Here is a 15829-nt window from a genome sequence, read left to right as displayed (position 1 = left end):
AACAGGCTAAACTAACGCTTGGAACAGGTGCGCGCCGGTGTCCTCTAGGCTCATGACGCAGCTCCCAAAGAATGACTAGCTTCAGGGTTTTTTCATTTGTAGGGCCTGTGAACGCGCAATCGACCCCGTTGGAATCGTCATCACGTAAAGGCATCCAGGGGAAGACGTAAGAAGTGTCCGTATAGTCATAGCAACGACAGTGCCCCTTAACTGACTTCAGAAGAGTGGCCAACATTTCTCAAATCTGACTCCATGTCAGGGAAATTGCTGTAGAATGGGCTCTGTTCCACTTAGAGACAAAATTTCAACTCCTATAGAAACTATAGACTGTTTTCTATCCAATAATAATAATAATATGCATATTGTACGATCAAGGATTTTGTGGGAAGCCGTTTAAAAAATTAGCCAAATTAGCATAAATAGTCTAAACAGCGCCCCCATCCCCAACAGGTTAAGACCACCTCCAGGTATCGGCTACAGGCAGATCGCCACCAGACCCCGGCTCCATGCTATCGGCCCGAGCAGAGGGTATGGCTGTCCACCTGTGATCTGCCCCGCCGGGCAGAGTCTCAAACATTCCCGATATCTGTAGTCTTTATCCCCATTGCTGTTTGTCTTCTGTTGCCCCGCACCCTCCCTATACATCCCACTTTCCATGTGTCTAGGATTAAACCTTTGTCTAACAGCCCTTTGACTCCTGTTTCCAGATGTAGATAGATGTTGCTTCAATATATCCACATAATTTTCCTCTCTCATGATGACATCTATTTTGTGAAGTGCACCAGTCCCTCCTGCAGCAAAGCACCCCCACAACATGATGCTGCCACCCCCTTGCTTCACGGTTGGGATGGTGTTCTTCGGCTTGCAAGCCTCCCCCTTTTTCCTCCAAACATAGCGATGGTCAATTGTGCCAAACAGTTATATTTTTGTTTCATCAGACCAGAGGACATTTGTCCCAAAAGTACAATCTTTGTCCCCATGTGCAGTTGCAAACCGTAGTCTGGCTTCTTCCTTGCTAAGCGGCCTTTCAAGTTATGTCGATAGGACTCGTTTTACTGTGGATCTAGATACTTTTGTACTTGTTTCCTCCAGCATCTTCACAAGGTCCTTTGCTGTTGTTCTGGGATTGATTTGCCCTTTTCGCACCAAAGTATGTTCATCTCTAGGAGACAGAACGCGTCTCCTTCCTGAGCGGTTGACGGCTGCATGGTCCCATGGTGTTTATACTTGCGTACTATTATTTGTACAGATGAATGTGGTACATTCAAGCATTTGGAAATTGCTCCCAAGGATGAACCAGACTTGTGGAGGTCTACAAGTTTTTTTTTTTTTTTTTTTCTGAGGTCTTGGCTGATTTTCCTTTTGATTTTCCCATGATGTCAAGCAATGAGGCACTGAGTTTGAAGGTAGGCCTTGAAATACATCCACAGGTACACCTCCAATTGACTCAAATGATTAGCCTATCATAAGCTTCTAAAGCCATGACATCATTTTCTGGAATTTTCCAAGCTGTTTAAAGGCACAGTCAACTTAGTGTGTGTAAACTTCTGACCCACTGGAATTGTGATACAGTGAATTATAAGTGAAACAATCTGTCTGTAAACAATTGTTGGAAATATTACATGTGTCATGCACAAAGTAGATGTCCTAAACGACTTGCCAAAACTACAGTTTGTTAACAAGAAATTTGTGGAGTGGTTTAAAAACGAGTTTTAATGACTCCACCCTAAGTGTATGTAAACTTCTGACTACAACTGTACGTTTCTGTTTGTCTGTTGCCAGTTCATCTTGTCTTACCAGCGTGTTTTCCGATTTTCCTGCTCTCAAGTTTGTTTATCTAGTCTTCCCAGATCTGACCTATCTGCTTGTACTGACCCTGAGCCTGCCTGCCGTTCTGTCCCTGTTTGACCCTGCCTTGGACTACGAACCACTGCCTGCCCTCGACCTGCCCTTTGCCTGCCTCTTTGTATAATAAAAATTCTGAGTGTCAAACTATCCCACCTCCTGTGTCTGCATCTGAGTCGTGATACAGATGGCTTCCTTTCATTGATCCCTGTATTCTGAACCCGTTCTCTCAATGTATTCTAGTCTGTTAACAAAATTTGAATTGAAGGTACACCATTATTAAAGGGATGGCTTAAGATAAATGTACTGAAAACCCTATTGAATGAAAACTCCACGAGAATATTTTGGCTAGCCAGTGGAAGGGTTTTCAGTGGTTGAATTAAATATATTCAGCGCACGCAAGGGAACCACGCCTACAAAGCCCATTACGCACCTGCAAAAGGTAAGTCTGGAAAAACAACTACTGACAAGTGATTAGGAAAGGCTCGTGTAGGTTAGGTGTCTGTTTCCTATGTCTGAATCGTGCCCTTTATGCATTATTCAGCAAATGTTATTTCTAGATCTTCCTCTATTAAAAGCCATTGCAATATATTACAGTTTCCACATAGTCTTTAGCTGTCTATTGAAAGGTATTTTGTTAAAGATTTGCATTAGTAATAGCTTGGATAAGCATGTCAGGTCTCTGATTATTTATGATTTATAATGTAACAGCTCACACAGATCAGAGTAGAAGACTCATATTTATCTAGTCGTATTCTGTGGATTATCTGCATTCACCATTCAAGGTAGGTTCTGTTGACATACTGTTTGTATTGCACAGCAATTTCCCCTCATGAATAACAAATAATTATCTCTTTCACCCACTTATCATTTGTGCAATGTGTACTAACATTTGGGAAGATGCAATATGAATGTTTGATAAAATGCAAAATCGCAACTCGGGCTGTTTCTATGACAACGAAGCTGAAGACGGGCATGATATCAATGTCTGTTGTTAATTTTGGGACTCTCAGTAAACTCCTTTCACTCATCTGTACTGAACAAAAATACAAACACAACATGAAACAATTTCAATTATTTTATTGACTTACAGTTATATAAGGAAATCTGTCAACTTAAATAAATTCATCAGGCCCTAGTCTAAGGATATCACATGACTCGGCAGGGTTGCAGCCATGGGTGGGCCTGGGAGCCAGGCCAATCAGAATGAGCTTTTCCCCACAAAAGTGCCTTATTACAGACAAATACTCCTCAGTTTCATCAGCTGTCCAGGCGGCTGGTCTCAGACGATCCCGCAGGTGAAGAAAACGGATGTGGAGGTCCTGGGCTGGTTTGGTTACACGTGTTCTGCGGTTGTGAGGCCGGTTGGACACATTGCCAAATTCCCTAAAACGAAGTTGGAGACAGCTTATGATAGAGAATTAAACATTGAATTCAACTTTAAATTCCCTGGCAGCAACTCTGGTGGACATTCCTGCAGTCAGCATGCCGACTGCACGCTCCCTCAACTTCAGACATTTGTGGCGTTGCGTGACAAAACTGCACACTTTAGAGTGCCTTTTTATTGTCCCCAGCACATGGTCAACTTGTGTAATGTTAAATCAGCTTCTTGATATGCCACACCTGTCAGCTGGATGGATTATATTGGCAATAGAGAAATGCTCACTAACAGGACTGTAAACAAATTTGTGCACAAAATATGAGAGAAATAATGTTTTTGTGCATATGGAACATTTCTGGGATCTTTTATTTCAGCTCATGAAACATGGGACCAACACTTCACATGTTTGTTTATATTTTTGTTCAGTATATTATTTAACTGAAGACCATCTAAGATACATTCTAAAATATGTGAAAATTGGCAGCTCATCTAAATGTGGGAAATTATATTCCATGTCCTCAGAAAATTAGGATCTGCCCTCCATTTGGGAGACATTATGCAGCAAGAAATGTACAAGGCAGCTGTCTTATTGAGATAAGCCTCTGTACTGTAGAATACATTAACAAGACCAAACATGCAAATCGAAGCAGGTCTGTTGTTCTCCAACTCACACTGCATTGCAATGTTTTGACAAACCACATGCATTATTCCAAGGACCATACTGTTCACTGGGTTGGCTCTGCACTTACCAATGTTGCTCATGGTCATTAAGTTTGATGTGCAGTGTCATTCAGTCTGATTATCTCTATTTGGTATCAGGACTAATTATACTTGCGGTCCATGCACATTCCCTAGTCCGGTTTGGTGCATGTCTAGAATTAAGGAGTGCACACAATTCTCATTGGATCAGTGTCTGGGCTTTAATAAAAAGATTATCCTTCCCTGCCTAGAATGAGAATGTGTTTTTTATATATAATGAGGGTGTAAGCATTCTACTCCATAACTCTGTGTAAGGTTCTGCCAATTTACGGCTTTCCTGCATTCACATTGTTATAGACTACGTCTGAGTAATTATATGCACTGCCTGCTTTCTACATATCACTAGCAAATAGACCTTTCACTCTCACTTCTCACTATCAAAGACAATAACACACACACCCTCATTTCAGACGTCATTCATCTAGGCTATAGTACCTTTTAAGTCCTATTTTATTTGAGTTTGTACACCAGCTGTGATGTGAAGACATGGAACTGCCTGTTTTAATGTTTCTTTGTTAGCACCAGTAAAGTAGCTATCTAGCTACGTAAACCACGCCGCTCTGCAAACACTTTTTCTCCGATGTTGGTTACAAAGCGTTACTTATTTAAATTAGGTAAGAGAATATCATGTTACCATTGGGGTATTAAAATGAGAGAGTTAGGGTGATGTCACCCTATCCCCTTAATACAAGTGTTTTTGACACGGGGGAGGGGACCAGTAACTTTATGATCAAACTTTATCAATGTAGAAGAAACAGGCCTTTTTCATAATTTGGTAATCATACTTTGATCTGGTTTCATCCACATATCATCCAATTTCATGAAAAACATTATTTTGACTTCATGACCTTTTAAATGCTGTGTGAAAGAGAAATTACGTTTTTTATTTCAGTTGGAGCAACAATCCCACTGCTTCTCGGACAGCCATGACAAATCCATCTGGAGTATGTCTGCAAAATGCACACACACCCCAGCAGATATTCAGCTCACTGCCCAATTCACTCTTGGCACCTTGTTGTTATGCTAGCTAGGTAGTAAACAGATGGGCCGACCAGCCCTTTGGCGGTCATAATGCTACAATCCCTTGCTATTCAAGTCAATGCAAACACTATTTAAAAAAAAACATATCTTTAATCTGTTAGAGGCTCTGAATATTTATCTCTGTACCGCTATAATCCCCTAAACACTTGTTCCGTTAATACATAGTTCAGTGGTCAATATACCTCTTCAAGTAACATATTACATCATCCACGTTCTGTACAGTGCCTTCAGAAAGTATTCATACCACATGAATTCATCCGCATTTTGTTGTGTTACAGTTCAAAATGGTTTCAATCGATTTTTGTCTCACCCATCTACATACAAAACCCCATAATGACAATGTGAAAACATGTTTTTAGACATTTTGCACATTTATTGAAAATGAAATACAGAAATATCTAATTTACATATTCACACCCCTGAGTCAAGTTAGAATCACCTTTGGCAGCGATTACAGCTGTGAGTCTTTTTGGGTAAGTCTCTAAAGAAGGCATCAGCATGCTTCGGTTCGAACTCGGCTAGGCGAACCGTGCGTGTGCTTGCATACCCCCTTAATAGACCTTTGCTTGAAAAATTAGAAAAAAAGCGGCAATAGTACTGTTTGTCCATCTTGAGATGCCTAGTCAAAATAATCTGAATTAATTTGAAATAACTTTCGAAATCTGGTATTCGCTTTAACATTTTTGCAGAGGAGATCTTAGTCACACAATTTTACGTCTAAGATGTTTAGTGCAGTATTTCTCAAGTGAAAGAATGTGCGTGAAAATGAGTTGTCTCTAGTTGAATGACAACAACCACTTCATTGAAAAATCCCTACTGTTGACCAACAAAGAGGCGCAGACTTCGGCTTCCGAAAAGCAGAGGAAAAACCTTGGCGAAGACCAGAACAAACAATCAACAAAATGGCATTATAATATATACACAAACTGTTCCGAACTTTTTCGGATGTGTAGCTTTGCACATCTGGACTGTACAATACTTGCACATTTATTATTTTTTAAATTCTTCAAGCTCTATCAAGTTGGTTGTTGATCATTGCTAGACAGCCATTTTCAAGTCTTGCCATAGATTTTCAAGACGATTTTAAGTCAAAACTAAGTAGGCCACTGAGGGACATTCAATGTCGTCTTGGTAAGCAACTCCAGTGTAGATTTGGCATTGGGTTTTAGGTTATTGTCCTACTGAAAGGTTAATTTGTCTCCCAGTGTCTGTTGGAAAGCTGACTTAATCAGATTTTCCTCTAGGATTTTTCCTGTGTTTAGCTCTATTCTGTTAATTTTATTTATCCTAAACAACTCTCTAGCCCAACTCAAATGTGCAGGTTGTTAAAAGACCTGTATTTATGGGAAAGATGTTTGAAATGGTATTTTGTTTTTAAATGATTTTGTAAATTGGAATGGTAGAGTTTGTCTTTCGTGGAGTTATCAGAATTGCATGGGAAGGTCAGCTCAATCCAAGATTACAATTGATTACAGCATTAACCCAAAAATGGAGGAGGCAGGTGGCAGCGGGAGTAGGTCGGGAACTGGTCTGTCTGCCCAATATAAAGGATAAAAACTGGCAGAGGAAAAAAAATAGCATAAATAGGAAAGTATACCAGTTTTATTTGAGGACCAGGATGTTGACAAAAGAGGGAAGAGATGTTTGATGTACCTATTCCATAGTACAGGGTGTATGAGTTGATATCTTGACGCAAGATTCAAGACTTGGTGCTTTTCAGCTAAAATTATTATATAAAATTCTTGCCACCAACAAAATGTTGAATATTTAGGGCATACAATTATTGAAGCTCTGCAGATTTAGTTGAGGATACAGAATCAATAGATCATTTATTTTTGGTATTGCCCTCAGGTAGCCTGTTTCTGGTCTCCGGTTCAGGAATGGCTAAAAATGAATAACATTGATCTAAAATTGACCCTAGAAATAGTACTGTTGGGAGATCTGTAGAGACCGGGTCAGTCAATTACGAATATACTAATACTCTTAGTTAAAGTATTTATCTTCAACTCACAATCTGTGGATTCTATTCGATTATATAGGTTGAAATTGTATGTTAAACATCACAGCATAGTTGAAGATATATGATGCATAGAAATTCGAAGAGGGTGGCCAGCAGAGATAGGTGGGATGGACTGAGGGAAACTGAGAGTAGAGATGTGAAATTGGAGACAAGTGGGAATGGAGTTGCTGTGCGGGGGACAGAATGACGGTCAAAGATAAAAGTTTTAAAAATTAAGTCAAAATAAAACATAACAAAAAGTAAGTTTGAATGACACAGGGGCAGTGTTGTTAGTTAAGGCCGGTTTGCCTGAGGCTGATGCCGTGCAGGTGTTTGCACACATGCATATACACCCACACTCTCATTCAAATGCACACATGTACACATACGAGGACAGACACACACGTAAAAAGTGCCATACATGCACTCAAACATATTCGGTTGACCTTGCTGTTATGATTGTTATCCATGATGTCTTTTGTTTTTTGCATTTGTTTTCTGTTTTCCTTTTTATTTCTCTTTTTTCGTTATTGTTAATTTAGTTGGTTGTTGGGGGTGGGGAATGGAATTATTGAATGTATAATTTTTTTCTCGGGGGGAGGGGGTCACAGATGGTTGAGGGGCAGCTCTTGGGGAACTGTGGGGGAATCTTGGAGGGCTGGTATCCTGGCAGTTGGTTTATCACTGGTTCGGTTCTCCATTTACGACCTTGTGGGAGATCTGTCGACATGCCGTTGAGCAGGGCATTGATTCTGGTTGCTTCTGTGTGTCGCTCTGGATGGGAGTCTGTTAGATGACTAATGTGATGTAGTTGTTGAGCGGCTTCACTGTAAGTATATTGTATGCTTTAAATATTCAAAAAATACTAAATTAACTCCCTAGACGATGGCAAGCAAACCCATAACATGATGGAGCCACCTCCATGCTTGAAAATTTGAATAGTGGTACTCAGTGATGTGTTGGATTTGCCCCAAACATAACACTTTGTATTCAGGACAAAAAGTGAATTTCTTTGTCACATTTTTTGCAGTATTACTTAAGTGCCTTGTTGCAAACAGGATGCATGTTTTGGAATATTTTCTATTCTGTACAGGCTTCCTTCTTTTCACTCTGTCATATAGGTTGGTATTGTGGAGTAACTACAATGTTGTTGATCCATCCTCAGTTTTCTCCTATCACATCCATTAAACTTTAAAGTCACCATTGGCCTCAAGGTGAAATCCCTGATCGGTTTCCTTCCAAACCGGCAACTGAATTAGGAAAGACGCCTGTATCTTTGTATTGACTGGATGCATTGACACCATCCAAAGTGTAATTAATCCGTTCAATGGGATTTTCAATGTCTGCTTTTTTATTATTTACAAATCTACCAATACAAGGTATTAGAAAACCTCCCTAGTTGTGTGGTTAAATCTGTGTTTGAAATTCACTGATCGACTGAGGGACCTTATGGATAATTGTTTGTGTGGGATACAGAGATGAGGTAGTCATTCAAAAATCATGTTAAACACTATTATTGCACACATAGTGAGTCCATGCAACTTATTATGTGACTTGTTAAGCACATTTTTACTCCTGAACCTGTTTAGGCTTGCCATAGCAAAGGGAGTGAATACTTATTGACTCAAGCCATTTCAGCTTTTCATTTTTAATGAATTTGTAAACATTTATAAAAACATAATTGCACTTTGACATTGAGGTATAGTGTGTAGGCCAGTGACACAAAATCTTAATTGAATCCATTTAAAATTCAGACTGTAACAACAAAATGTGTAAAAAGTCAAGGCGTGTGAATACTTTCTGAAGGCGCTGTAAGTGACACATTTAAAAAAAAATGTGGATGGCTGTATTCTCATTGTTTTTGTTCAATGACTGGTATTAGGTGAAACTTAACATTATGAATGTTTTGCACCTATTTGCATTTCCGTGCACACAAATCAGAATCTGGAGTCTCCCACAAGCAAAAACAGAACGATGGCTAAGAATGTAAACAAACCTGTATCCAAACAGAGGCTGTCATCACAAGCTTAGATTTATGAGAAGTTCTAATGATCAGCAGGTTAAATAAATACTTTATAAAAAAAAAGGTTCTTGTTTGTCATGCAAGCCTTTATTTTTGATTTGCTGCCAAATGCAAGGGAGGCACTAATAGGGTGCAAAATTGTTGTGATCTTAGCCATGTGTGGGGCTGAAAAATATCTTTAAAAACAAACCCTGACATATGACGTTCTTGCAGTTGAACTTTGAACATTAGGAAGACCGGTACTATTTCCTGTATATCTCTCTGATAGAAATTAAAAACATTGAGAGGAAGCATTCACCTAACAGTGACATTGAAGGACCCATATTAATTACCCTGGTTGTTTACCTTCTGTCGACACCATTGTTTTCTCTTTTGTTGTCCCCTTAATGACCCCAGTCTATTCTGTAAGGCTGATTATCAGCAACAGCCAAGGTGACATTCACACACAAAATGTGTTTTAAAGATATCATTTATAGAGATAGAATATTGTCTGATATAGCAGTATTTACTCATACCACCTTACATACACATTGCAAAAGTGTTTCATATATATTAGCCTGACCGCTCCAACAGCTTATCTGCCACAACCTTTTGTGTAAAATAAATTAGATAAAGTTAAAGTGGAATCAGAAATATTTCCCTTTCAAAACAGTGTCAAAGCGACACATTCAGAAATGTAAGACAGAGTGACTACTACAGGGTAATATTACTTTTAAAAAGAACATGGTTTGTTCATTATGGCTATCTTTGGGTCACAGGTATATAGATTCATTGAATAAACATAAGAGGAAGTCTAGTAGACAGCATATAACCATTTGATTCCTTGCCACTTTTTTTACATGAACAAATTGGAAAATAAATGGTTTCGCCAGTATCAGGAGGCTCATGATCTCCTTTCCTGATTATTAATAGGAATATCCTGAGCCCTGACAGTTTGAGCCTTACAAAATCCCATTTTCACCTTCATTTTCTATTTCAGTGGCTGGAGTTTTATGTGGGTCTAGGCCTGACAGACTTGGTACAATGGATTAAATGAAACATAATGACATTTGGGGATTATGGGAGGGGAGCCAATGGAAGGCTTAATTGATCATTTCTTTCACTCTGGGTAATAATAGTTACATGACTGATTGCATTTAACATTTTAGTTATTTGGCAGATTTTTATTTTACCTTTATTTAACTAGGCAAGTAATGTTATGAACAAATTCATATTTACAATGACAGCCTAGGAACAGTGGGTTAACTGCCTTGCTCAGGGGCAGAACAATAGATTTCTTCCTTGTAGGCTCTGGGATTCGATCTAGCAACCTTTCGGTTACTGGCCCTACGCTCTAACCACTAGGCTACCTGCCGCCCTGTTGTATCTAATTTGTTCTGAAACAATGACGGTTGAAATGCAATGAGCTTGACATCTTGATATCTCAACACAAAAAATACAGTGGGCCTTCTATTTTACAGTGGGCCTTTATATTTTTGGTAGAGTGTCTATCTACTGTCAGTACAGTAATCATTCTGCAAAACTGCAGTGTGTCATACTGATGTCAACTGACTATTTGTGTTAACTGACCATACTGTTGCAGAGAGGCAGCCCCCCCCCCCCCCCCCACACACCAGCTGTGTTTGAGACAGGGGGCCAGCATCCGGCACTTCTAAAGCCATTATTTTCACACTGGGGTAGCAGCCTTTCATGTGTGAGCTGTTACATCAATGTAAAAATTCTTCTTCTCAATAGCCATTAGTGAAGGGCAGAACTGAGCTGCCCTACACTAGGAAACTGCTCAGGGATTTCACCATGAAGCCAATGGTGATTTTAAAACAGAGTTTAATGGTTCTGATATGAGAACTGAGGATGGATCAACAGCATTGTACTCCAAAATACTAACCTAAATGACAGAATGAAAAGAAGGAAGCCGGTAGGGCATAAAAAATATACCAAAACATTCATCATGTTTGCGACAAGGCACTTAAGTAATACTGCAAAAATGTGGCAAAGAAATTAACTTTTTGTCCTGAATACAAAGTGGTATGTTTGGGGCAAATCCATCACAACACATCACTGAGTACCACTATTCATATTTTCAAGCATGGTGGTGGCTGCATCATGTTATGGGTTTGCTTGCCATCGTCAAGGACTAGGGAGTTTTTTAGGATAAAAAAAAGGATTACAGCTTTAAGCACAGGCAAAATCCTAGAGGAAAACCTGGTTCAGTCTGCTTTCTAACAGGCACTGGGAGATGAATTCACCTTTCAGCAGGACATTAACCTAAAACACAAGGCCAAATCTACACCGGAGTTGCTTACCAAGATGGCATTGAATGTTACTGAGTGGCCTAGTTACAGTTTTGACTTAAAACGACTTGAAAATCTATGGCAAGACTTAGCAATGATCAACAATCAACATGACAAAGCTTGAAGAATTAAAAAAAATAAGGGGCAAATATTGTACAATCCAGGTATGCAAAGCTCTTGGAAACTTACCTAAAAAGACTCACAGCTGTAATCGGCGCCAAAGTGCTCCTACAAAGTATTGACTCAGGGGTGTGAATACTAGAGGTCGACCGATTTTATGTTTTTTTTAAATACATTTTACCCCATATTCATAGCATCCAATTGTTAGTAATTACTATCTTGTCTCATCGCTACAACTCCCGTACGGGCTCGGGAGAGACGAAGGTCGAAAGCCATGCGTCCTCCGAAACACAACCCAACCAAGCCACACCGCTTCTTAACACAGCGTGCCTCCATCCCAGAAGCACCAATGTGTCGGAGGAAACACTGTGCACCTTGGCACCTACCTTGGTTAGCACGCACTGCACCCAGCCCACCACAAGAGTCGCTGACAAGGATATCCCTACCGGCCAAACCCTCCCTAACCCGGACAACACTAGGCCAATTGTGCGTCGCCCCACGGACCTCCCGGTCGCGGCCGGCTGCGACAGAGCCTGGGTGCGAACCCAGAGTCTCTGGTGGCACAGCTAGCGCAGCGATGCAGTGCCCTAGACCACTGCCCCACCTGGGAGGCCAATTTTTGATTTTTCAATGCTGATACCGATTTATTGGACGACCAAAAAAAACTGATACCGATTATTTGGACAGTTATATATATATATATATATATATATATATATATATATATATATATATATATATATATATATATATATGATTATATATATATAATATTGACAATTACAACAATACTGAATGAACACTTATTTTAACTTAATATAATACATAAATAAAAATCTATTTAGTCTCAAATAAATAATGAAACATGTTCAATTTGGTTTAAATGCAAAAACACAGTGTTGAAGAAGAAAGTAAAAGTCCATATGTGCCATGTAAAAAAGCTAACGTTTAAGTTCCTTGCTCAGAACATGAGAACATATGAAAGCTGGTGGTTCTTTTTAACATGAGTCTTCAATATTCCTAGGTAAGAAGTTTTAGATTGTAGTTATTATAGGAATTATAGGACTATTTCTTTCTATACCATTTGTATTTCATTTACCTTTGACTATTGGATGTTCTTATAGGCACTATAGTATTGCCAGCTTAATCTAGGGAGTTGATAGGCTTGAAGTCATAAACAGCGCTGTGCTTGAAGCATTGCGAAGAGCTGCTGGCAAACGCAGGAAAGTGCTGTTTGAATGAATGCACACGAGCCTGCTGCTGCCTACCATCTCTGTCAGACTGCTCTATCAAATATCAAATCATAGACTTAATTATAATATAACAAAAACACAGAAATACGATCCTTAGGTCATTAATATGGTCAAATCCGGAAACTATCATTTCGTAAACAAAACGTTTATTCTTTCAGGGAAATATGGAACTGTTCCGTATTTTATCGAACAGGCACCGCATTGATTATTTGCAATGCAGGACAAGTTTGTTAAACTAGTAATATCATCAACCATGTGTAGTTAACTAGTGATAATGTTAAGATTGATTGTTTTTTATAAGATAAGTTTAATGCTATCTAGCAACTTACCTTGGCTCCATGCTGCACTCGTGTAACAGGTGGTCAGCCTGCCACGCAGTCTCCTCGTGGAGTGCAATGTAATCGGCCATAATCGGTGTCCAAAAATGACGATTACCGATTGTTATGAAAACTTGAAATTGGCCCTAATTAATCGGCCATGCCGATTAAGTGAATACTTGTGTAAATGTAATATTTCTGTATTTAATTTTCAATAAATTTGCAAACATGTCTACAAACATGTTTTCACTTGGTCATTGTGGGGTATTGTGTGTAGATGGGTGAGGGAAAAAAATGTTTAATCAATTTTGAATTCAGGCTGTAACTATATGAATGCACTTTGTCCCCAGAAGGTCAGGTTCAGATTGATAAATGTGATGAACTCAGAAATGTTGCACTATCTACAGTGTGACATAGTAGCTGTCCAAGAGATGCAATATATTTCTCATGTTTGACATGGCACTCAATGCACAAGTTTATGACACCATTTGAAGAACTGGGCTACTTTCACTGACATATTTAGTGGTTCATGTCCGGTAATATGTTCAGATTCATAGGCTACCTGTTTCTGATGCCAGCCCATGCTGGGTATTTTTCTATCTAGCTACATCTGGAAAGAAGGCATAATAGCCTACACCATTGGAGCTTAGCAAATGTCTGTCCCATGACTCAGTGATATGGTTAACTCCAATCACCTGTTTGATAGATTTTCCTGATCACAGAGTGGTTGAGGCAGTGAGAGCCTTCTCCCTGGAGGGATGGGGTTGGAGCCCGGCCTTGTAATGGCTCTCTGGGAGGGGGTGGTCTGGTCACTCTGCTTGAGTTTGATCCTAAAACACAGGTGCAGTGTAATTCCCCTATTCCCCCCTCTGTCTTTGAATCTGATCCATCCGTTACCTTCCCGTTTCTAAATTTGGCCATATCCAAAGCTAGTTTTTAATATATAATATATAGTCATGTTGGATTTGGATCCAAGCTCTAGTCTTGCTGTGCTACTGTACTTGCTGATTCCCTTTCTCTTTTAATCTCGGTGAAGTGAATGGTAGGCTATTTTGGCATACATGTCAAATATTGCCAAAGTTAGCCTACTAAAACAGAGTATGCTTCATTATTATTGCCATTTGATAACATAGTGGTTATAGTGTAGTTATTATAGTGTAATACGGAGTGGTGGGAGGTACGAAAAGTGAAGGAGGAGCATGAATCTTAGTTATTGTGGTTTATTAAAATTAGTTGCAGCAGTTTATGCATAATATTTGGAGAATAAATCCCCAGTCTAAACACTCGCAAATTGCCTGAAACGGCGCGAGGTGTCGGGGGACTGGAGAGGGGTCCCAGCGGCGTCATGTAGAACCGATCATTGTCTCTCACACTTTCTAAGTATCCATTACACAACAGTGAGCAAGGAAAGGAGTCGGGCCAGAGATATCAGCAGCCCATGCGAAGCAGCAGCGGTGCCCGGAGGGCTCTTCCTCTCAACGTCAACGAGAACCAACTAAACTGAGAGCAGGAATACAAGCGTAAAGATGAGAACAACTGTTAATTATGGTCATATTTTATGAGACGTGAACGTTTATATCGTGGGAATGTTCAGTCAACGGAATGAGGAAGAATAGTATCCAAGTGTATGAGAATCAATGAGTTGATCGGGTGCTCCATTTCAACGCGAATTATTGTGTGCAAAACATCACTTTGATTTCACACTCCTTATTTGAGACACCATCGAAGGAAACCATGAATGGAGGTCGGCATTTTACACCAATTTAAACAACGGTATATGCGAAACATTTGGATTACTTTGCTGCACAACACATATTTTGGGTGGAATTTCGGACTCGGACTTCTCGCCTTTGCGCTTTCCTCGCGTTCAGCAGCTAAACTTGGAGGGATCCATGCAGTCGCAAAGGTTGGTATTGGTCGTTTCTCAACAGCGAACAATTAAGCTATTTACAGAGTTTTTCCAGGCAAAATTCCAACTTTATATTTTCCTGGCTTCTCATAATATTTCTGTCAATGTGTCATTTTATTTTGAAAATGATTATGTTTTTGACAGTGGACTATAGGAGACTACTTCTATTGTCAAGCGTAATGGTAATCCATATTGTGTGTTGATTACCCTTATAATACATTTGCCCGGCATTGTGTGCTACAGCCTTTCTTTACATTTTTTGTGGCAAAAAACGGCAATAGCCTACATACTACAAAAGTGAACATTGCAAGTTGTCCAGCTGTAATAACATGTTTTAAATGTTATTAGGCCTATAAGCATTGACATAGGGTATGGCATTGCTACACAACTAGGCTACTTGTATTGCTACACAACTAACGTCTATGGGTTATTGTAAATTCATAATGGTCTTAATATGATTCTATTAGACAATATCGTTGGCTTCTCCTCTTTCACAATGCTAAAATCAAACCCTTTACGAATGCATTATTCAGGAAAAAAATGGAATTGGAAACCTATCAGAAAACTTCCAATTGACTGCCTATCATATTTGTGTTTTGAATAAATAAAACATAGAACATGGGCTTCTATATTCGCTGTGATCGAAAGGAAATGGGGTGGTAGGCCTAACAATGTTGATGACTGACTGACAGTTGTGGGCTACAGTTGCACTAAACCGTCAAATAATAGACCTGTGCACACATTTAATGACAGATCAACTTGTCCCGGCACTCATAATGCCATGTGCGTTTGTCATGATGTGAGGTTTGATATCTAGAGTTAATACAGGCGCCATCTGTTGGAACGTGTGAAGTATCTTCACCCGGTGTCGTATAAGCCAGATCATACAGT

The 15829-nt window shown here is 39.5% G+C and overlaps 1 protein-coding gene across 2 annotated transcripts in view; it reads left to right on the top strand.

Moving 5' to 3' along the window:
• LOC129862472 (repulsive guidance molecule A-like) overlaps positions 1 to 15829 on the top strand; it is a 47274-nt gene that overhangs the window by 20330 nt on the left and 11115 nt on the right. Inside the window, exon 1 of one of the 2 annotated variants that reach the window (XM_055934188.1) lies at positions 14258 to 14935. The exons of the other annotated variant lie outside the window; for it this stretch is intronic. Coding sequence (XP_055790163.1) covers positions 14922 to 14935 — 14 coding nt within the window. The 5' untranslated portion in view covers positions 14258 to 14921. Of the gene's footprint in view, positions 1 to 14257; positions 14936 to 15829 lie in introns of those variants that run through there. 2 annotated transcript variants of the gene reach the window in all.

This window comes from Salvelinus fontinalis, chromosome 9, assembly GCF_029448725.1.
Source record: "Salvelinus fontinalis isolate EN_2023a chromosome 9, ASM2944872v1, whole genome shotgun sequence".
NCBI lineage: Eukaryota > Metazoa > Chordata > Actinopteri > Salmoniformes > Salmonidae > Salvelinus > Salvelinus fontinalis.
The sequence above is the reverse complement of the archived record's forward strand: the minus strand, read 5'-3'. Positions and strand labels throughout refer to the sequence as shown.